The sequence below is a fragment of the Sparus aurata genome, chromosome 22 (assembly GCF_900880675.1).
Source record: "Sparus aurata chromosome 22, fSpaAur1.1, whole genome shotgun sequence".
NCBI lineage: Eukaryota > Metazoa > Chordata > Actinopteri > Spariformes > Sparidae > Sparus > Sparus aurata.
The window spans coordinates 8,489,880-8,511,295 of NC_044208.1; the positions used below are offsets into that span (position 1 = coordinate 8,489,880).

General features: G+C 41.1%; 2 protein-coding genes across 6 annotated transcripts; both read left to right on the forward strand.

Annotated features, from left to right (window-relative positions):
- Positions 1 to 4,153: 4,153 nt before the first annotated feature.
- On the forward strand, positions 4,154 to 11,870 carry LOC115573506 (titin-like). 4 transcript variants are annotated; one of them, XM_030404270.1, is made up of 7 exons: positions 5,150 to 5,282; positions 8,460 to 8,605; positions 9,301 to 9,621; positions 10,134 to 10,457; positions 10,619 to 10,717; positions 10,809 to 10,840; positions 10,986 to 11,870. In XM_030404270.1, exons 2-7 carry the CDS (start codon positions 8,560 to 8,562, stop codon positions 11,055 to 11,057), a joined length of 894 nt encoding a protein of 297 aa, XP_030260130.1. In that variant the 5' UTR covers positions 5,150 to 5,282; positions 8,460 to 8,559; the 3' UTR covers positions 11,058 to 11,870. The 4 variants fall into 4 exon arrangements, with proteins under 4 accessions (XP_030260131.1, XP_030260128.1, XP_030260129.1 ...); XM_030404271.1 differs by lacking the exons at positions 5,150 to 5,282; positions 8,460 to 8,605 and adding an exon at positions 4,154 to 4,284; XM_030404268.1 differs by lacking the exon at positions 8,460 to 8,605 and having other exon boundaries at positions 4,971 to 5,282.
- A 527-nt stretch (positions 11,871 to 12,397) lies between these two features.
- Positions 12,398 to 19,340, forward strand: LOC115573508 (uncharacterized). Of its 2 annotated transcripts, XM_030404273.1 has the most exons (8): positions 12,398 to 12,437; positions 14,890 to 15,035; positions 15,599 to 15,913; positions 16,426 to 16,743; positions 17,036 to 17,158; positions 17,402 to 17,427; positions 17,821 to 17,892; positions 18,421 to 19,340. In XM_030404273.1, the coding sequence occupies exons 2-8, from the start codon at positions 14,990 to 14,992 to the stop codon at positions 18,487 to 18,489; spliced, it is 969 nt and encodes a 322-aa protein (XP_030260133.1). In that variant the 5' UTR covers positions 12,398 to 12,437; positions 14,890 to 14,989; the 3' UTR covers positions 18,490 to 19,340. The 2 variants fall into 2 exon arrangements, with proteins under 2 accessions (XP_030260133.1, XP_030260134.1); XM_030404274.1 differs by lacking the exon at positions 12,398 to 12,437 and having other exon boundaries at positions 14,433 to 15,035; positions 15,602 to 15,913.
- Positions 19,341 to 21,416: the final 2,076 nt, after the last annotated feature.

Genomic DNA, 21,416 nt, shown 5'->3' on the forward strand with positions numbered 1-21,416 from the left:
TACGTCGATTCGATTCCATTTTCTTCCCCTTTTTAATTATAGTGTCTATTCTATTATCTATTTTGCTATTGCTCTATTCTCGTAATATTCTGCTGCTGCGAGAAACAAATTCCCTCGTCTGCGAGACATTAAAGGATTTTGATTCTGATTCTGATCCTGGCACCGAGATGCCAGAGCCCTCCGCTTCCTGTTTCCAGCAACCACAGCAGCTCGCTTCAACCGGGGCTCCTGGCACCGAGATGCCAGCGCCCCCCTGCTTCCCGTTTCAAGCAACCACAGCAGCTTGATCAACCGGGGCTCCCAGCACCGAGATGACAGCACCCCCTGCTTCCCATTTCAAGCAACCACAGCAGCTTGATCAACCGGGGCTCCTGGCACCGAGATGTCAGCACCCCCTGCTTCCCGTTTCAAGCAACCACAGCAGCTCGCTTCAACTGGGGCTCCTGGCACCGAGATGCCTGCACCCCCTGCTTCCCGTTTCAAGCAACCACAGCTGCTCGCTTCAACCGGGGCTCCTGGCACCGAGATGCCAGCGCCCTCTGGCGCCTATTTCCAGCAACCACAGCAGATTGCTTCAACCAGGGCTCCTGGTACCGGGATGCCAGCGCCCTCTGCTTCCTGTTTCCATCAACAACAGCACCTCGCTTCGACCAAGTCTCCTGGCACCAAGATGCCAGTGCCCTCTGCCGCCTAATTTCAGCAACCACAGCACCTCGCTTCAACCGGGGCTCCTGGCACCGGGTGCCAGCACCCTATGCCGGGATGCAGGGAGCTTCCATCTCCCAGCTCCATCAGTCCCAGCAGCGCATGTCGGCTGGGGTCGTCAGCACCGGGATGCCGGCACCCGTTCTTCCCCCTCAACAGGCAACCACTAATTTCCCTTTATACACAGCTACCCACACTGGGCCGCACAAAAAAAAAACAAAACAAACGAGAGCTTCAGCCTTCTCTCGCCTGTTGTCGGCAGCTCCACCAGCACCCATACCTCCAGAACAGATGTCATCTACCCCTTCTGTCATCTTCCCGTAATCAACGGCGTATATAGGAAAGGCAGGCCCGTCATGCACCAAGGAGGTTGTTCGATTTGCAACGGCTTCAACAGTACCGGAAGCACCGTGTCCCAGTGCCACTTCCTCCACGTTTACTCCTTCTGCAGCGGGGGCCATGCCCACCCCGAATGCCCGTACAACCTACCTCGCCAAAGCTAGTTTCTCATAAAGGACTTGAAGAAGGTCTTCACCCCGGACTCCACACAATCATCTATCTCTTTTGAAATCAAAAATCTTCAGTCGACCATAACCGAGCCAGATTCAGTTGACCGCGCGCTCGCTAAGGAAGTTAAGGAAGGTCCAGGAACAGACCAGTGCTCTTAAAGTCCTCCCTATTCACCCCGACTTCTGCCGTTTCTTCAGCATCCACTGGCGTGGTATATATTACTTCGCCGTTAGGCTCACCTTTGGTCGCAAAGCAGCCTAAACTCTTCGACACCCCACCTGAAGCCCTCAGCTGGATCCAGTCTAACAATTTCCCCCCACCACACCGCCACCCACTTCCGGCCTGATTACCCTGACTTCAGTCTTCTCCAACCTCGGGGTCCCATCGTCGCAGAGAAAACAGAGGGCCCCTCCACATCCCTTGAGTTTCTCGGAATCATTCTTGACACTAACAAGTTTTAGACTTCATTCCCGGTCGGAAAGCTCAGCCAAACCTTCTTCTGCGCCCCGCGCCGCACCAAACGTCATCTTCTGTCCCTTCCGTCCCATCACTCTTGACCTCAATCGCCCTGGATAGCTCGAGCCTTGCTGAAACCTGTCCATGACTCAACCCTATCACCAACTGGAACGGAATCACTTTCTTTTACGATGACCAACCAACTAACCCACATGACATCCATCTGTACAGCGATGCTGCTCCTTAGGCCGGTTTTGGGGGTTTCTACAAAGGAAGATGGCTTGCGGCAGAATCGCCCCCGAAGCTCGCTAATGAATGCCAGAAGTTCAGAAGCTTGGCACCTCACGCAGATACCTTCCCTACGCCAGTTGGGCGTCGACATTCAACTCGTAAATCCTGCGCTTATACCCCTGATAAGCGACTCCCAGAGCTCCACCATCAACAGCCTATCACCCTCGACCCTCTCTTCCTACTGGACAGCTTGGAAAGCTTCCATTACTTTCACGACCAATACAACACAACCTTTCCGTCATTCGATCTCATCACCACGACTTCTTTCAGTACTTACGCCCATTCCTCATGACAAATCAAGCACCAAGCTTACCTTAGCGGTATCAGCTTCTTTCCAAGACAATAACCGGCTGTTCGTTAACAGTTCGTTAAGCCCTCGCCGTCTTCCTCTTAATGCCAACTTGCTGTTAATCTGCCTCCACACAATCCGTTCCGGGTACGGCACTCCTCAAGTCGCCCAAACCCTGGAAGCCATGTTCTTGCTTGCCTTTTGGCTTCCTCAGATGCTCCGAATTCACCTCCTCAACCTTTCACTTCGACTCAAGCCGTCATGCTTGCATTTCTGACTTGTCTCGCTTTTCAGACGACACTATGGTGTTCCACTTAAAGCAAACCAAAACCAATCAATTTGGTCCGCCTACACCCGTCTTCTTCTTCAAGGTCCAATCACCACTGAATCCCTTCGAAACCCTCGCAAATTTCTTGCAATTCCGTAAATCTCACAACAACGACAGATCCTCTCTTCATCTCCGAATCCAGCCAAGTGGCTACTCGATTCTGGTTCCACCATCACTTTCGCCGGGTGCTCTCATTGTCTGGTATTTTGCCCGACAACTACTCTGGGCACTCCTTCAGAATCGGAACTGCCACTTCAGCCTCCCGTAATGGCTTCCCAGAACACTTCATACATCTCATAGGCCGCCGGTCCTCCCAAACGTACCACTGTTACATCTGTTCAGATCTCAAAGATCTCAGATCCGCTCAATCTCTTCTCAAGTAATTGGAGGTTTTTGGGGGTCCGTCGCTGCCCGGGAGCGGCGGCGGATTCTCTACAAGAATCCCCACAATGCACTCGAAGAACTCAAAAGAACCAAGATCTTTGACACTTCGTTTTCCTTTGTCACTAATAAATCCTTAAACGCATCTCGTTGATGGTGTGGTCCTTGCTAGTGAATTGAAGCTTAATTGGCGAAGTTTCAGGAGCAGGACCACACCTCAACAGCGCCAACTTCCGCATTTCTATAAATAACCACCTGACCCTCTCATCTACTTCGCTCTCGTATTCTGCACCCCTCCCCCCCACCCAATTTCTCTCTGTCTGTTTCTTCTTTCTCTCCTCTCCTTCGTAGGTCCATGAGGGGGTCCGTCGCTGCCCGGGAGCGGCGGCGGATTCTCTACAAGAATCCCCACAACGCACTCGAAGAACTCAAAAGAACCAAGATCTTTGACACTTCGTTTTCCTTTGTCACTAATAAATCCTTAAACGCATCTCGTTGATGGTGTGGTCCTTGCTAGTGAAAAGTCACATATTGATGTTCTTCACATGTTCTTCAGCTCACTGATGCTAAAATGACTACCAGACACATGTTGTACTTATGATTGATCTGTTGTGGTCTGTCGTCTTCCTCTGCCATCATAGCATTGTGGATAAGTGGGTGTGTTTTGCAGGAGGTCTGCTTTGTTCAGGTTTGTGATTAATGACATTTCCATCATCCTCAGCTGTATCTGTGTTTCATGCTAATGGGCATGCTAACATGCTAAACAAAGATACTAAAAAGGCTTTTCTTCTTGTTCGTCTGTTTTTGGTTTCTTACCAAACATGTCACGTCCTCTGTTGGTTGTTACACAGAAATGACAGAATGGAAGATAAATAGACAACAACCGCAGAAAAAACAACAACAACAACAAAAAAGAACATATGAAGTGATTATGTATTTTGGAAGGACGGGGAGATGATACCAAAAAGGATTATGTTTTTGGGTGAAGAAGTCTGTCAAAGTCAGGAAGTCAGATGCTCATTAACTGGAATTTCTTTGTAAACTATAAACTGACACAACTTCAGATTTTGAAACACAAGAGGGTTGTGTGCAGCCTGTTTAGAAGGAACAGAAGTGGTGTGACCCTAACTGTCATGATTGGCAGTGTGGATGCCATTTCTAAAGTAATTTTAACACACTAATCAACCACAAAGAGGAAACTGCAGCATCACCTACAGATCTGCTGCAGAGAAGAAAAGCCTCACACGACGTCCACCTGCTGACAGAGAATGACACAAAATGTCTCTGCTGGGATTAATCTTTATTTGTGTGCTTCAGTTTGAAGGTAAAGCTGTTTTCTTATTTAAATATTGATCAGGATTTTACAGACGTTTGGAGTTTCCATTCCTGTTACATAAATGGTAGTGTGGAAAATGACCAAGTCGCTGTTTTCCTGCTTTAAGACACTTTGATAAACTCTCTGGTGTGTAAATGAGCTGATGGTTGTGTGAGATGAGGATAATAATTATGAGTCAATCATTTTCAGATTGTTAAAAGTATGTAGACTCATGATGTGCAGATGTGAAGAACAGGGAAGTGATGATCAAATAGTCAGTTTGCTCTCTGTGTTCTCTTTGCTTTCTTTAAACTCCACCTATGAGACAGAATATTGAAGTATTCAAATCACAACTGGATGCAGATACTACATGGATTGAACAGGATGATAAAAGTGCACATAATACAAAGCTGTATCCTAAAGAACCACAATTCACTGATTAACTGAGACTGAAATGAAAATGAGTCTCTTATATGAAGACGACCACTAGAGGACCGAGAGTGACACACTCCCTCTCTGTCACTGTTAATGTAAAATCCCAATGCAGACCTGGATGATCTTTGTCAGTTCTTTGTTGATTTTGAAATGAAACAAAAACCTCACAGTTGTTAACTGTTGTTTAGTCCCAATGCAGATATTTTATATGTAATGTGTCATTTCTTACAGATCATGTGTTCTTTTCTTTCCAGCAGGTGTCAGTGGAGAAGAGATCTATCGCTACAGCAGAGCTGAACATTATGCCACCCTGTCCTGTGGCAGAGCATCACACTCTGATCCAACATGCTCTCATGTTGAGTGGTTTTTCGACGGAGTTAAAACTCAGTCTATCATGGAGGTTTCAGAAGGCAAAGTTAAGATGGACTCAGTCCGAGCTGTCAGGTTGAGTCTGGAGACTTCCTGCTCTTTGACCATTAAAAACATCACTGCTGAGGATGCTGGTCGCTACATCTCTCGGCAGGGGGAAGATGCTCGTACAGATATATGTACATATCTAAGTGTTCTGACAGGTGAGTGTCATTATTTTCCTCCTTGTCTTTTTTAGAGGGGAACAACCAGTGAGACAGACAGGTGTCTGTCAGTGTCTTTATGATGGTGAACAGTGATGAGCAGCAGCCATCATTCAGCGACGCACACTCGCAAAAACCCTTAAAATTTGAAAGCAAATTGTCCAACAACATGGATATATTTTGATTATACATTTTATTATTGTTGGTATTAGTTGTATAATCGCAATATTACCTGAGAAGGTTAACGTCATTTGAGTACTTCAGTGCTGCTTGCGGACCGCATCACTGTCGTGCTCAAATGACGTCAAAGCACACCCTCTCAGGTAATATTGCTTATTGCATTACTTAGCCCCTTAATGGTTTTTAAAAAGACACATTCTATTAACCAGAAGTGGTGACAAAGGTGCAGAGCATTCTTGTTGTCATTTCAGTTTTTCCAGATATTTCAGTCAGTATTTTGTTTTTTAACTGCAAAAAACACGTAAGTTCTTGCTGTAACAAGACATTTATATTTTAGGATCTAGTGGTGCCTTAGCTTGGGTTTGAGCATTGTTAAGTCAACCTAAATCATTGTTCTTATGTTTTTGTTTTTTAACGCATTTATGGAAGTTTTGGCACGTGTGAGTTTTTATTTCCTGGTGATCCGTATTCAAAATCTTATCTGCACTGTTTTTTCTCCATATTTCCTCAATGATTTCCCTCATCTGTGATAACAAGGAGGATTGAGTCAAACCAGTAAAATGTTTTTGTTTGTTTGTGTTAAGGAGAAAAATATTTTTTCTTGTGTGAAAACGAGTAAAAATGTGTATCTCTGGAGATTTTCTTTTTCATGTTGGAAACAGAGTCAGAGCTGCGAAGGCTCAAGCATCGACTGTGAGCCTCACGAGACTGAGCATCTTCACACAGTCACACGCTAACCCTCATATGTCTCACAGTGAGAATCATAAATTGCCCCTTTTTAATTTTTCCCCCTCTTATATATTTACTCACTATCTGCTTGCCATACTTGGGCCACTATTCTGCCTCTGATTGGTTTACCCTGATGATAACCCTAACCAATCATCAGACAGGAAATGATATCAGTGACCATCTACCAGTTTAAACAATCTCTGACATTAGACACAAAAAAGATCACCCAGTCAAGAAACTAGAATACAGACAAATGAGGACGGAGGAATCAATGAACACACTAAAACACAAATTACTGGCACAAATTGGGAAATATGATATAAGGAAAAGGATATAGAAACATATGAAACGTTCTTTCTGAATATTAAGATCATTATATGGTTCAAATTGTCACATAAGACAGTATAGCAGAAAAATACACTATACAAAGATTTCATAAGACGGAGAACTAAAGGGGCAGAAAATAAATACAAGACATATAAGAATCAGTTAACTAATATTATAAGGACATGGAGGAAGGAGTACTACAGTAACATATTAGATGATAATACAATTATGGAATATATTAAATAGTATTATTAGAAATGGTTCTAAACAAATGAGTTATCCTCAGTATTATTTATTATTTATTTATAAACGGTACATTATAATATGGATAATGTGGGAAATGGTTTTAATAAATATTTTGTGAGTGTTGGACCAAAATATCCCTGATAATTCTACAGAAAGGAATCCCAGATTTATGTTTCTGACAGCAGTGGAGGAGAAAGAAATGACTGATATTGTTAATAAATGTAAATCAAGATGTCTACTGACATTAATGAAATAGAGGGGACAGTAGGGAAAAGGGTTATTGATTGGATTTTTATCATGATTTTAGTGTATAGTCTCCGATTGGATTTACAGATTTAAAAACTGGAATCACTCATTTGCTTTGTGAGCTAATTGATTCTATGAGCTGAGGGGATTTACAGGACAGTAGCTAGTTCTGAGGCTGTGTGGGTCATACACACAAGACTTATTCTTTTCATGACCTGTTTCAAAGATGTCAGGGAAGAAGCAGAAAGACCTGTTTTGATTCTAGGCAGTGATAATTTGTCTGAATTTTTCTCGCTTGATCAGATTTTTACAATTATTCAGTTTAATTAATCAATTTAACAAACAGGAGTTTCAGTAGCGAGTAGAGGAACCACACACAGCCAGACTGCCTGGCACCTCCTCCTCATGCTGGTCACACACTGCTGTGGGTTGACATCCCATTCTGCAAACAGCATTTGTTGCAAGTCAGCCAGTGTTGTTGTGTTGGTCACTCTGGCACGAACAACGAAATGTTGGATGAGGTTGAGGTCAGGACTGCTGCCAGGTCATTCCGTCCTCTCCACTCCCAACTTCTGGAGGTAGTCTCTGAGAAACCCTGCTCTGTGTGTGACCAGGCTGGTGACCAGCATGAGGAGGAGGTGCCAGGCTGTTGTGGCTGTGTGTGGTTCTTCCAAACGTCACTGAGGCTCCTGTTTGTTGAATTAATAAATTGTTCAAATACCAATATGTCTTGTTTCTTCAGAATTCAATCATCCAGTCCACCAAACTACACCAACACCGACAGATGTCATTAATGCCCTTATTTGACCACATGATTGGCGTTGAAAGTCTTTAGCTGACAGTTGCTAAATTGACTTCCTTCGACACATGTTCTATTTATGATTGATCTGTCGTCTTCCTCTGCCATCATAGCATTGTGGACAAGTGGGCGTGTTTTGCGGGAGGCCTGCTTTGTTCAGTTTTTAAGTATTTTGGTTTGTGATTAATGACATTTCTATCTTCCTCAGCTGTATCTGTGTTTCATGCTAATGGACATGCTAACATGCTAAACAAAGATACTAAAAAGGCTTTTCTTCTTGTTCGTCTGTTTTTTGGTTCCTTGTCACGTCCTCTGTTGGTTGTTACACAGAAATGACAGAATGGAAGAAAAAAACACAACAACCACAGAAAACAAAAACAGAAAAAAAACCTATGAAGTGATTATGTATTTTGGAAGTAGGGGGAGATGATATCAAAAAGGATTACGTTTTTGGGTGTCAGTCAGGAAGTCAGATGCTCTTAAATTGGAATTTCTTTGTAGACTATAGTTACAAAGTAACTATATGGTATATATAGTTTGTGAAACACAAGAGGGTTGTGTGCAGTGTGTTTAGAAGAAACAGAAGTGACGTGACCCCAACTGTCATGATGGGCAGTGTGGGTGTTAATTCTCAAATTATTTTAACACAGTAATCAACCACAAAGAGGAAACTGCAGCATCACCTACAGATCTGCTGCAGAGAAGAAAAGCCTCACACGACGTCCACCTGCTGACAGAGAATGACACAAAATGTCTCTGCTGGGATTAATCTTTATTTCTGTGCTTCAGTTTGAAGGTAAAGCTGTTTTCTGATTGATTGGAATGTTCATCAGGATTTTATAGACGTTCGTCATTTTCATTCCATTTTCATGTAAATGGTAGTTTGGAAAAAGTTTTTTTCCTGCTTTAAGACAGTTTGATTAACTTTGATACACTTTGATAAACTCTCTGTTGTGTAAATGAGCTGATGGTTGTGCGAAATGAGGTTAATATGAGTCAATCATCATTTTGTCAAAAGTATGTAGACTCATGATATGCAGATGTGAAGAACAGGGAAGTGATGATCAAATAGTCAGTTTGCTCTCTGTGTTCTCTTTGCTTTCTTTAAACTCCACCTATGTGACAGAACATTGAAGTATTCACATCACAACTGGATGCAGATACTATATGGATTGACCAGGATGATAAAAGTGCACATAATACAAAGCTGTATCCTAAAGAGCCACAATTTACTGATTAACAGACATAAATAAAAAAGAGTCTCTTATATGAAGACGACCACTAGAGGGCCGAGAGTGACACACTCCCTCTCTGTCACTGTAAATGTAAAATCCCAATTCAGACCTGGATGATCTTTGTCAGTTCTTTGTTGATCAAAAAATAAAATAAAATGCTTATAGTTTTTAACTGTTGTTAACTGTTTAGTCTCCATGCAGATATTCTATATGTAATGTGTCATTTCTTACAGAACATGTGTTCTTTTCTTTCCAGCAGGTGTCAGTGGAGAAGTAAAATATCTCTACAGCAGAGCTGGACCTGATGCCATCCTGTCCTGTGGCAGAGCATCATACCCTGATCAAATCTGCTCTTATGTTACATGGTTTTACAGCAAAGATTATCAGTCTCAGTCTATCACTGAGGTTTCAAAGGGAAAAGTTAAGATGCACTCAGTCCGAGCTGTCAGGTTGAGTCTGGACACTTCCTGCTCTTTGATCATTAAAAACATCACTGCTGAGGATGCTGGTCGCTACATCTGTCGGCAGGGGGAAGATGCTCGTACAGATATATCTACATATCTAAGTGTTCTGACAGGTGAGTGTCATTATTTTCCTCCTTGTCTTTTTCAGAGGGGGACAACCAGTGAGACAGACAGGTGTCTGTCAGTGTCTTTATGAAGGTGAACAGTGATGAGCAGCAGCCATCATTCATCCAGTCAATATGGAGACACTCCTTCCATTTAAGGAAGAGAAGATCATGTCCATAATAGTCAAAGTGAACTGAATGTCTCACTGTTTGAAGATGATCACAGAGCTCCTGCTCCTTCAGTCATGTAAAAAGTTCCCCTCCCCCAGTTTACACAGATCCACACATCAATCTGCTCATACATTTTCTTTACAGCTTTTACTTTTTCATTTGATGAAGTCATTTGTATTGTTGAAACAACACTGAAAGGTCTTGATTCCATTTATTTCAGTACACCTTCATATTTGAATGCAGTAAAACAATGAAGACAAAAGATGAAGAGAAACTTGTTCAGACCTTGTAGTAAAGTCCTCCAGACATTTTTCACACTGAGTGAACACTTATCTCTTGTTTTCTGTCAGTCTCTCCATCTCCACCAGACGCTGATCCAAAGAGGGACGGTGAAGTCACATTAGAGTGTTCTCTGTTCAGATACACTCATCTCCGTCACTGTCCACAGATCAGCATCCGCTGGATGGATGAGACAAGAACTGTGCTGCTTGGTGAAGGTGAAGGGTACAAGTTCCATGGACAGAATAACTGTTCCTCTTCTCTCACTGTGAAGCTTCAGAGTGGCCACAACAGGACATACACCTGTCAGCTGGTTGATGAGAACAATGTGGAGATAGAAGCTGACTACACACCTGTCCTCACAGGAGACGATCAGTCAGACACACCTGGTCCAGGTAAGATAACATGCAGCAGATACAAAGCTCGGCCTGACACTCTCTCAAAGTTTTACATGCTGAAGATGAAATATTTCCACAAGAGGAACATTTGTAACTTAAATATTAAATATTGTCTGTATTTATTAACTGACGTGTCGTTTTAAAATCCTGTTCAACAGATCCCACAAATGTTCCTCTGAGCTCCATCATGTTGACTCTGAGAGTTGCAGGACTGATGCTGATGATTGTCATCACTGTTCTTGTCATCAGAGGCACAAGTGAGGAAATCCACACTGTGATTTTATAGAACTGCTTCATATGAATCATAGTTAAAATGTTTAATGCTCCTTTTTATTGTGTCTCCTCCAGGGAACAGAAAACCACCTGGTGATGACAACAATGTGAGTAAAGAAACAATTCACATGATTTGTAAAATGAAAGATGTGACTTTAAGTTCAGTCTGTTGTTCCTTCTGTGAGCACAGAGGCTGCACACTCTCTGGTAGAAACGCTGTCACAATCTTTTTTGCTGTGTTGTATTTCTCAGGTGCGTACGGATGGTGACGAAGTCAGCTATGAAAATGATGTAACACGTCCTGCTGCGACCAGACTGGACTGATCAGCAGCTTCCACACCGACCTCAACATCATCTTTCATGACTAACCCGAGCTTTGAGTTAAAATGATCGTTCCGTGTTTGGGACACGTTGTTTGTTTAAGCTTAAATGATATAAAAACTTTCACTGTTTCTGTTCCAAAAACAAGCTGTTATTTTGTAGTTTCACTTGATGAAAGATTTACGATTTAATCAGTGTTTTTCAGACAAGTGGCAGAATAACTGTTGGTAAAGTACATTTCTGCAAGACCATGAATATGTTGAAACTTTAAATTTCTTTATGGAGCCACTTTGAGTTTCTCTTTGTTAAGTTTTCAGTTTTATGTTGAGACAATGCTGCGTTAATGTTCTTGTTAGATTCAGGTTCAGGCACAAAGACCCACCTGGTCAAAGTTAGGAAAACATCGCAGTTTGGTTTATCTGGCTCTCTCGCCTCAAACACAGCCACAAATTGTCCTGATGTCACGTCACAAATATCCAGTTTTGTTGCCACCAACACGTCTCAAAATTGTCCCGACTTCTCATTAAAAATATCTGCTGTTGTTTCCAGTAAGACGGCTGGAAGATGTCCAAAACGCTTAAAATGCTGTCATGCTTTTTAACATGAACTTCATTGTGCTGTGCTGTACCTGATTTAATGCCTTTTTTCATCACAAATGTTTTAGTTTCTTATTTTCATAAAAGCCCTTCTATGGACGGATGCTGTGAATCAGCGTCTGCTACAAACACTGTGATACTTCATCGGACCACTGTTTCAGTTTGTCTGTCTTGTCTTTATCTGTCCCTGCACCATAAATAATAAAGTCATATGAGACAACCTGCTGTGAGCGTTCAGCCTAACAACATATACTATATAATACTTCTTGTTTTTTCTTTCAGTACGTACTGCAGCTGCCTTTACAAAGTACATACTGTTGCGTGCAGTATACATACAATTGGGACGCAGGCACGTGCACACATAAGGCCCAACGGGTGCTTGAGCCCCTGCCCTTTTTGCCTCGTATTACAAAGTGCCCTTTTTGTGTGTTTTTTAATGAATACATAAAATCCTGTTGTGCAAAGGGATGTCAAAAAACTGCGGTATAAAAATGCCACGGTTATCTACCTTACGTATTTCCTCGTAATATGGTGTGTGTGTGTGTGTGAGTGTGTGTGTGTTTTCTGTCTGCTGCTCCGCTCTGTCCCTCTCTATTAACGGTCGTTACTTTCAAATTAAAAGCCCCCCGCTAAGAACCTAGTTCTAAACACCAATGGGGTGCAATGTAAAGCTCTTATTTTGAAGACAAAGAGAGAGGAGAGAGAGAGAGAGAGAGAGAGAGAGAGAGAGAGAGAGAAGCCGCTGCCTCATCGAGAAGTGAGTGACAGCGGAGCGACTTGAACCTTTGTGAGTTATAAACCATTAACATAACTTCCTTGTGGGGTGGGGGGGGGGGGGGGGGCGCTAACAAGTCGCCTTTCACTTATTCAACGTGCTTAAATATGAGTCATATTTCAGAAGAGTGTCCATTTGTCCTTGTTAAGCTAACTGCTTGTTAATGAGAGATAATAATATAATCTGACAGCTGTCTGTGTCGGCTGTTTATCTGCCACAAATCTTAAAGGGATAGTTCAACATTTTTGAAAATTGGCCCATTGCCATGATCCCTCTAGTCATAGCAGTAGGTTTGTTACCATTAATTGTCGGTCCAAGCTGCTTTTACATCGGCGGAGCCGAGTACCGAGCGGCACAGCTACGCTACGGAGGCTAATGGAATTTCTTGGTTTCCCTCATCAAACTCAGCAAATACACAACCAAAAAACTCCAAAACGCTGTGGTGGACAAGTTGTGACCTGCACATTCACCATGCTATGAGATAATAATGAAACGTTATGAGACGGAGTTGTTTTAGAGGTTAAGTCGAACTTTACACTCCAGACATGGTTGATCAGCTTCTTCCAAAACTTGCAGCTCTTCTTCTGTGTGTTCTGGCTCAAATAAATACGGGTGTGGGTCTTGGTTGATTAAAAAGTCGTCCTCATTGTCCATCACAAAGTCTGCCATGATCACACTTAGCTTCTTCACAAGTGTTGTTGACAGAAGTATCTGCAGTAAACGTGCGCTTTTGAAATCACTCCGCCGAGCAGCTGTGTCTGGAATGAAAATTCCGACTTTACCTCTAAAACAACTCCGTCTCATAACGTTTCATTATTATCTCATAGCATGGTGAATGTGCAGGTCACAACTTGTCCACCACAGCGTTTTGGAGTTTTTTGGTTGTGTATTTGCTGAGTTTGATGAGGGAAACCAAGAAATTCCATTAGCCTCCATAGCGTAGCTGTGCCGCTCGGTACTTGGCTCCGCCGATCTAAAAGCAGCTTGGGACCGACAATTAAAGGTAACGAACCTACTGCTATGACTAGAGGGATCATGGCAATGGGCCAATTTTCAAAAATGTTGAACTATCCCTTTAAACTTCTTCCAGTTATTGAGTTATTGACTGTGACTTTGCTGTTGTAAGCATTGTTGTTCTACTAACATCCACAGTAGCAGTCACAGTAGTCATTTCTTGGTTTTGTCACATGTTTAGATGTGTAGCCTGTATTTCTAGTTTGCACTTGCCCTCCAATAAATAGCCTGATAATATACCAGTGTTTGATTGCTTTTTAAGAATTGCAGCTGAATTGCATGTTATCCGAACCTCAGCATTATGATGATGTGAATAAACTCATGTTGACAATAATTTGTTGACACAAAAGAAATGGCAGTTGGATATCACTCACAGCTACACAGGATACACAGCTAAGTAGTTAGCTTTCTATAAGTACTTTGTTTACTAATTTTAAGTTAATCTACATATTGTGTTATTAGGGCCTGAAAATAATTTTGGCGCGCGCACATACTGCCCTTTCCTGACTTTGAGCCCCTGCCCCTCTATAATCATGTGCACGTCCCTGTTGGGACGTGTTGCTTTATAATGACAATGCACCTTGAACTTTGACCCTCCTGCTCTGATATCTGTCGCAGCCTGAAACTCCTGCAGTACAGAGAACATAGTACTCACACTTAATGTGTCACTGTGGTGTCTGTCATCTGTCAGCGAGCTGTCAGATGTTGGTGCTCTCTGGGCTTTCTTTATATTCTCATGACACACCAGACGTATCCTCGGCTGCACAGAGGATTGTGGGTTGTATCTTGCAAAATGCGACTGGATGTATTAGGACATCCTGGTATTACTGGCATACTGCATTTCACATCCTTTGTATCGTTGCGAACTCAATCTTTTCCTGTCATATTAAAGAGTATGGCAGTATGGGTGATGGAACGCAGTGTTACTTTTGTCCTTCTGTTTCTCACAAAACATGTCACTTCCTGTTTTGGTTGCGCCACAGAAATGACAGAATGGAACGGAACACATTTCCGTCACTCGGACTATAAATAAAAATCTCACTGAATTCCTTTGGTTAACACCAAATAACCATCATCAAACCAAAAGAGGATTACCTTTTGAGTCTTGACGTTTGGAGATAAAAGCTTTTCACCTGACCATAATTCACAATTCTATGGAAAAGGAAATGAAGAAGTGTGAAGTGTATTAACACAAACTACGTGTATTAACTTGAGGAATGTGTAGAGTTGCATTAGATCTACTGGAGTCATTTTGTTGAAGAAGTCTGTCAAAGTCAGGAAGTCAGATGCTCTTAAATTTGAATTTCTTTGTAAACTATAAACTGACACAACTTCAGATTGTGAAACACAAGTGTGCCGTGTACAGTCTGTTTAGAAAAACAGAAGTGACTTGAGTTTAACTGTCGTGATTGGCAGGGTGGTTGTTAATTCTCAAGTTATTTTAACACAGTAATCAACCACAAAGAGGAAACTGCAGCATCAGCTACAGATCTGCTGCAGAGAAGAAAAGCCTCACACGACGTCCGCCTGCTGACAGAGAATGACACAAAATGTCTCTGCTGGGATTAATCTTTATTTCTGTGCTTCAGTTTGAAGGTAAAGCTGTTTTCTTATTTACATGTTGATCAGGATTTTACAGATGTTTGTAATTTTCATTCCTATTACGTAAATGGTAGATTGTTAAAAGTATGTAGACTCATGATGTGCAGATGTGAAGAACAGGGAAGTGATGATCAAATAGTCAGTTTGCTCTCTGTGTTCTCTTTGCTTTCTTTAAACTCCACCTATGTGACAGAACATTGAAGTATTCACATCACAACTGGATGCAGATACTACATGGATTGAACAGGATGATAAAAGTGCACATAATACAAAGCTGTATCCTAAAGAGCCACAATTCACTGATTAACTGAGACTGAAATGAAAATGAGTCTCTTATATGAAGACGACCACTAGAGGACCGAGAGTGACACACTCCCTCTCTGTCACTGTAAATGTAAAATCTCAATTCAGACCTGGACAATCTTTGTCAATTCTTTCTTGATTAAAAAATAAAATAAAATCACAGTTGTCAACTGTTGTTAACAGTTTAGTCTCCATGCAGATATTTTATATGTAATGTGTCATTTCTTACAGAACATGTGTTCTTTTCTTTCCAGCAGGCATCAGTGGAGAAGTAAAACATCTCTACAGCAGAGCTGGACCTGATGCCATCCTGTCCTGTGGCAGAGCATCACACCATGATCAATCATGCTACAGTGTTTCCTGGCTTTACGACAAAAAACATCAGAGTTTCACAACGTTATCGAAAGGAAAAGTTAAGATGGACTCAGTCCGAGCTGTCAGGTTGAGTCTGGACACTTCCTGCTCTTTGATCATTAAAAACATCACTGCTGAGGATGCTGGTCGCTACATCTGTCGACAGGGGGAAGATGCTCGTACAGATATATCTACATATCTAAGTGTTCTGACAGGTGAGTGTCATTATTTTCCTCCTTGTCTTTTTCAGAGGGGGACAACCAGTGAGACAGACAGGTGTCTGTCAGTGTCTTTATGAAGGTGAACAGTGATGAGCAGCAGCCATCATTCATCCAGTCAATATGGAGACACTCCTTCCATTTAAGGAAGAGAAGATCATGTCCATAATAGTCAAAGAGAACTGAATGTCTCACTGTTTGAAGATGATCACAGAGCTCCTGCTCCTTCAGTCATGTAAAAAGTTCCCCTCCCCAAGTTTACACAGATCCACACATCAATCTGCTCATACATTTTCTTTACAGCTTTCACTTTTTCATTTGATGAAGTCATTTGTATTGTTGAAACAACACTGAAAGGTCTTGATTCCATTTATTTCAGTACACCTTCATATTTGAATGCAGTAAAACAATGTAGACAAAAGATGAAGAGAAACTTGTTCAGACCTTGTAGTAAAGTCCTCCAGACATTTTTCACACTGAGTGAACACTTATCTCTTGTTTTCTGTCAGTCTCTCCATCTCCACCAGACGCTGATCCAAAGAGGGACGGTGAAGTCACATTAGAGTGTTCTCTGTTCAGACACACTGATCTCCATCACTGTCCACAGATCAGCATCCGCTGGATGGATGAGACAAGAACTGTGCTGCTTGGTGAAGGTGAAGGGTACAGACAGACACAATGTTCCTCTTCTCTCACTGTGAAGCTTCAGAGTGGCCACAACAGGAGATACACCTGTCAGCTGGTTGATGAGAAGAACAATGTGGGGATAGAAGCTGACTACACACCTGTCCTCACAGGAGACGATCAGTCAGACACACCTGGTCCAGGTAAGATGATACACAGATTCTCCTGACAGTTTATCAAAGTTTCACACATTGGAATGAAATTATTATCACAACAGCCATATTAAAGATTGACACATTTCTATGTAACGTTCTACACACCTGCCAGTTTGTTGAATAAGATAGAAGCTGACTACACACAGAAAAGTGATGCTAGGATAAGATGAAAATCCAAATGTTTATCTGATTCTTTTACATATTAATCCTGTAAATCACTTGATCATTAGATTGTTTGTTTTAAGACTTTCTCTGTCTGACTGCTGTCCTCTGACTACAGATCACTCTCCTGACCTACAGACCTACATCATCATCGGTGCAGTGGGTGGTGTGGTGGTCGTGGTGGTTGTCATCACCGCTGCTGTTCTCATCAAACACAGGAAGAAAGCCAAAGTGACAGTCGGTCAGTAAACTACAGTAACTGCAGTAACACATGAACACGAAGGAGTCTTTATGAATGTTAATGACTGTTATTAAGTTTTATTTTGTCAGTTATTTCACTTTTATTGCAACGTTGACATTTAGATGACAACTTGACATTAACCAGGACACAAACTGAACTGTTAAGATGTATGTGATAATGTGTAAAATGTTCAGAATGATGATATTTAATAGCTAATCATTGAATGTTTACCTTTTCTTCCAGATGGTCAAAAATCAGCCCAACACTCTGTGAGTAAAATAAAGATAACAAATAAAATACTTTCCAGAAATATTGAACTTATATGTCCTCTACAAAACACACAAAAAAAATCCACATACTTGGAGTTTGGTTGGCAGGTCCCTGTCAGATGAATGCTGGAAAAAAAGCCTGTTTCTTTGAACAGTCCAGGGTTTAACATTGATGTCTGTACAAGTAAAGAAAAACAAATGCATGACTTACACTGAGAAGATCAGGTGATTTTTATTAAACCCAATTAAGTTTACATTAAATTATAATGATGTACACACATGCTCATTGTTAGAAGTTATATCACATCGATGTAGACGATTGTCTTTACTGTGAAAACAAAGTACAATTGTAGCTGTTTGTGCTTCATGAATCATTGTGTTGTTTGCACTCAGGATGAGCCAGAGAGCAATCTGACCTACGCCACTGTTAGCCACACTATCCAACAGGCCCCGAACAAGAAACAGGTGAGAGACTTAAAACACCTGCAGATTTATTCAGCTGTGGTTTTCTATATTAGACTTCATCTTAAATCTGTAAGATTAAGTAATTTATTAACATACTGATGTGTTACTTTTTTTGTTGATCTTAAATCTTATTACAGATTTAAATTGTTTCATACCATTGACTGTTTCCAATTTTGTGGCAGCTCTTCCAACATAACAGCCCTCCCATGCACAGTCACTTCCACAGAGACATGGTTTTCATAGTTCGATGTTAAAGAACTTGACTGACATCAAACACATCCAACACCTTCAGGATGAACTGGACAGGACACTACTGCACATGGTTTTACAACACAAAGTCCAACACATGGATGTACATGTTAGTGTTCATGTACTTTCAGCAGTGTGGGGTATCTTCTCATCTCAGTCCCTGACAAACTTCTCTTTCATATATGGTTCTGGTGTGACCAACAACCAATGAGTTACCAGAACTATAAATAAAAAGATGTTGTGGTAAATGATGTAAAAGCTCTAATTTGTGTCACACAGGTCAAAGAGGAAGAGGAAGTCACTTATTCAACAGTCAAGAATGGCAGTGAAGACAGAAGCAGACGATGATCCCAGCTGCCTCTACAGCTACGTCAGCGAGCCAAAATGAATCAGAGGGAATGAAACTTAGTTATAATGTCGAACTCATAAAAACTACTTTGACAGCTGACAGTTTGTGCCGCAGTGTTCTTATCAAATGTTTTCAGTATTAGTATTTGCTTCTAGCTTTGCTGTGCTGATAGTAGAAGGAGTCTGTGGTCCATTACTCCGCCCAAATTTGGCAAATTTGTTCTCATTGCAATAGATAGTATCTTTGTAAGTTAACAAACATGTCTTTTGACAAGAAAAAAAGGTGCAGAGCATTCTTATGGTTATTTCAGTTTTTGTCAGTGTTCTGTTTTTTCAACTGGAAAAAAGTGATCACCCTGGATAGTAGCTGTAAGCAAGTTCTCAGCGTGACAGGGATTTTAATTTGCACACTTTTAGCGAACATATTGTAGAATCCAGTGGTGCCTCACCTTGGGTTTCAGGCTTTAAGCTTAATTCATTGTTTTTATGTTGTTGTTTTTTGTGAGATTCTTTTTATGTTGATCCATTTTCGAAGTCTATGTTCCTCATCTTTGATCTGTGTGCTTTTTTAAAAAAAATACTCTTTGTTGTGTGATACCAAGTAGATTTTTTTTTTTACATGAAAAGGAAAATTATTTTAATAATACTAATTTTGACCACAAGATACTGAAGACACCTCCATCTCTCCTTCTAAATGGAACTTAAAGCATTAACATGTTCTTCCAGGGGTGTTTAAAATTTCTCCATGCACTCTCAACACAAGATACATCTGTTGTGTGTTAGGAGGTTATGCCACATCACTGTCAATGTCTTTCTTTTGGCGAAGAATGTTATAAATGCTCTAATCTGCGGTCAGTGTCGTGGGTGGATTATTGTGTATTATCAGCAAGTCAGATCAAGCAGTCGCAGTATTTTTGTGATTTCTTATGTTTTATGTTCAAAATGCCATTATGACACCAACGGGGTAAAACTGTTGGAAAGCTGGCTTTATCCCTTCAGACATTATACACACGATCTGAGGACAGTTTGGAAAATTAAGGAACTAAGAAAGATTATCCTGGCAAACCTTTTGTTTCCCTTCACTATTTCTCAAGTCATAAATGTGACAGAAAACAAATCAAAAGATAATTTTTCCTTTTTAAAAGAAAATGTCTTGGCTTCCGTAGATGTTGCATTAGCACTGCTGTGATAAGCCCATGTTATTTATACAGTATAATTAACCTGGGATTTTCTTTAGAAGTTGAAAATGAGTGCCCAAATTCAGCATGAACTGTATGCTAGTCTAGTTATCAACTGTGTTGTTGGTCAAGGCAGTGAGTAATTGTAATGTGCTTACTCGTATTTTCTTAAGAATAGCCTTTTCCTGCACTTCATTTTTTTGGCCTTGCCCAAATTTTGTCTATCATGTCACATTAAAAATAGGTTGGCCAATCGTTGCGTGTCGACATCTATCATGCGTCTGGGGTTGTGGTTTCAAAAGATTAAGGAAGAAAGAGTTTCACGTTCCTCCCTCTTGCATCAGAGCATCACATTTCCTGTTGCTCTCATCGAAAAGCAACCGGCTCTAAACGATTCAGACGCATTTCTCATAAACATCATAGAACACAAACAATGACGAGATGAGTGTGCACATTTCATGGCAAGTTTAAATGTAGTGACCATAAATATAAGATAGCTCTTCAAAAAAAATAAACAGAAACAAGCAAAAATATGTATGGAGGATCACCAGTGTCAGGTAAACAGCAATACAGCATTTTAGTAATCATTAATAAACAATCACAAATTTCCATTCATGTATATGTTTACAAATCAATTTACTAATCCGCATTATATTTACTAAATAACTGCTTTGTCATGGTTGAAGGGGCACTACGTAGTTTTGGAGAATACATTCAAATAAAAAAATGTATATTAAATGATGAGGAAACTAACAAACTTAACTAAACAAACTCAGAAATAATCATCTTTTCCATAATTGAAAAACCAAGCTGTTCACAGAGGGAAATAGGGTCCCCAGAACACTGTTTGAGGCTAGACAGGTGGCAGGGTCCGCCACATTTAGAGAAAGTAGAACAGTATGAAACTGTGACGTTCTTCAAGGTCTTTCAGTTTGTTTATTCATTATATATTCTTTTGATTAAAATGTCTTCCCGAAAGCTACACACTACTGTTTAACCAAACCTTTCCCAACCTTTGTGCTGCTCATGTTTTTTTTGTTTTTTTCTACTAAGTCAAACTGTGAACTGACAGTGTAGCTCAAAGAGCTAAGCTGGTGTGCCTAAGGGTGCCAGACCTTTGCCCCAATGTCCTGCTCATGTTTATTCCACAGTGTTTCTCTTTTCGAATAACAGATTGTGTGTTTGTCTCAATGTGTGAGCCAATAATGCCAGGCCCTGACAAACCGCTGCGCACAAAACTGGTATGAATGGTCCAAAAATACCTCAGAGCATCTGGAATTGTCCCGATGTGCAAGATGGCCAGTACACTACGAGGACTGAGGCCTGAGGCCTGAAGGTAGATTGTCCTTTTTTATATATATTTTGACGTCGGCTGGAGAAAAGAAGTCACATTTTTCACTCACATGCAGCCGCTTCACTCTGGTGGTTCACACCATTCATGTGTCGGCACAGCGCAGAATGACATCATCGTAGCAGAGCCATTCTGTTCAGAACCTGGTGAGAAACTGGTGAAAATTGAGTCATTGTAAGTGATAAGACAGAAGTTAACTCTTAACTAATTTTTTTTCAATCGATGTTTGATCACAAAAAACTTTTGCCATTTAGTTAACGCTCTTGTGCTCACTGATTTAGAGCAGATGAAACAGTGGATGAATGATTCATCAGTTTTAATGATTATCAGCAGTAGTTCAGTGATCAGCAGTCTGAAGATAAGCCAGTGTACACAAACATTGTGTGTGTGTTACACGC

What these genes read in the sequence shown, in the direction of transcription:
- LOC115573508 (XM_030404273.1), top strand. Translation starts at nt 14,990, where the DNA reads ATGTCTCTGCTGGGATTAATCTTTATTTCTGTGCTTCAGTTTGAAG. An exon ending in GTCAGACACACCTGGTCCAG is followed by an intron (nt 16,744 to 17,035) that starts GTAAGATGATAC and finishes CTCTGACTACAG; the next exon opens with ATCACTCTCCTGACCTACAG. An exon ending in GAAAGCCAAAGTGACAGTCG is followed by an intron (nt 17,159 to 17,401) that starts GTCAGTAAACTA and finishes CTTTTCTTCCAG; the next exon opens with ATGGTCAAAAATCAGCCCAA.
- LOC115573506 (XM_030404268.1), top strand. Translation starts at nt 5,105, where the DNA reads ATGGAGGTTTCAGAAGGCAAAGTTAAGATGGACTCAGTCCGAGCTGTC. An exon ending in ATATCTAAGTGTTCTGACAG is followed by an intron (nt 5,283 to 9,300) that starts GTGAGTGTCATT and finishes TTTTCTTTCCAG; the next exon opens with CAGGTGTCAGTGGAGAAGTA. An exon ending in TCTTGTCATCAGAGGCACAA is followed by an intron (nt 10,718 to 10,808) that starts GTGAGGAAATCC and finishes TGTCTCCTCCAG; the next exon opens with GGAACAGAAAACCACCTGGT.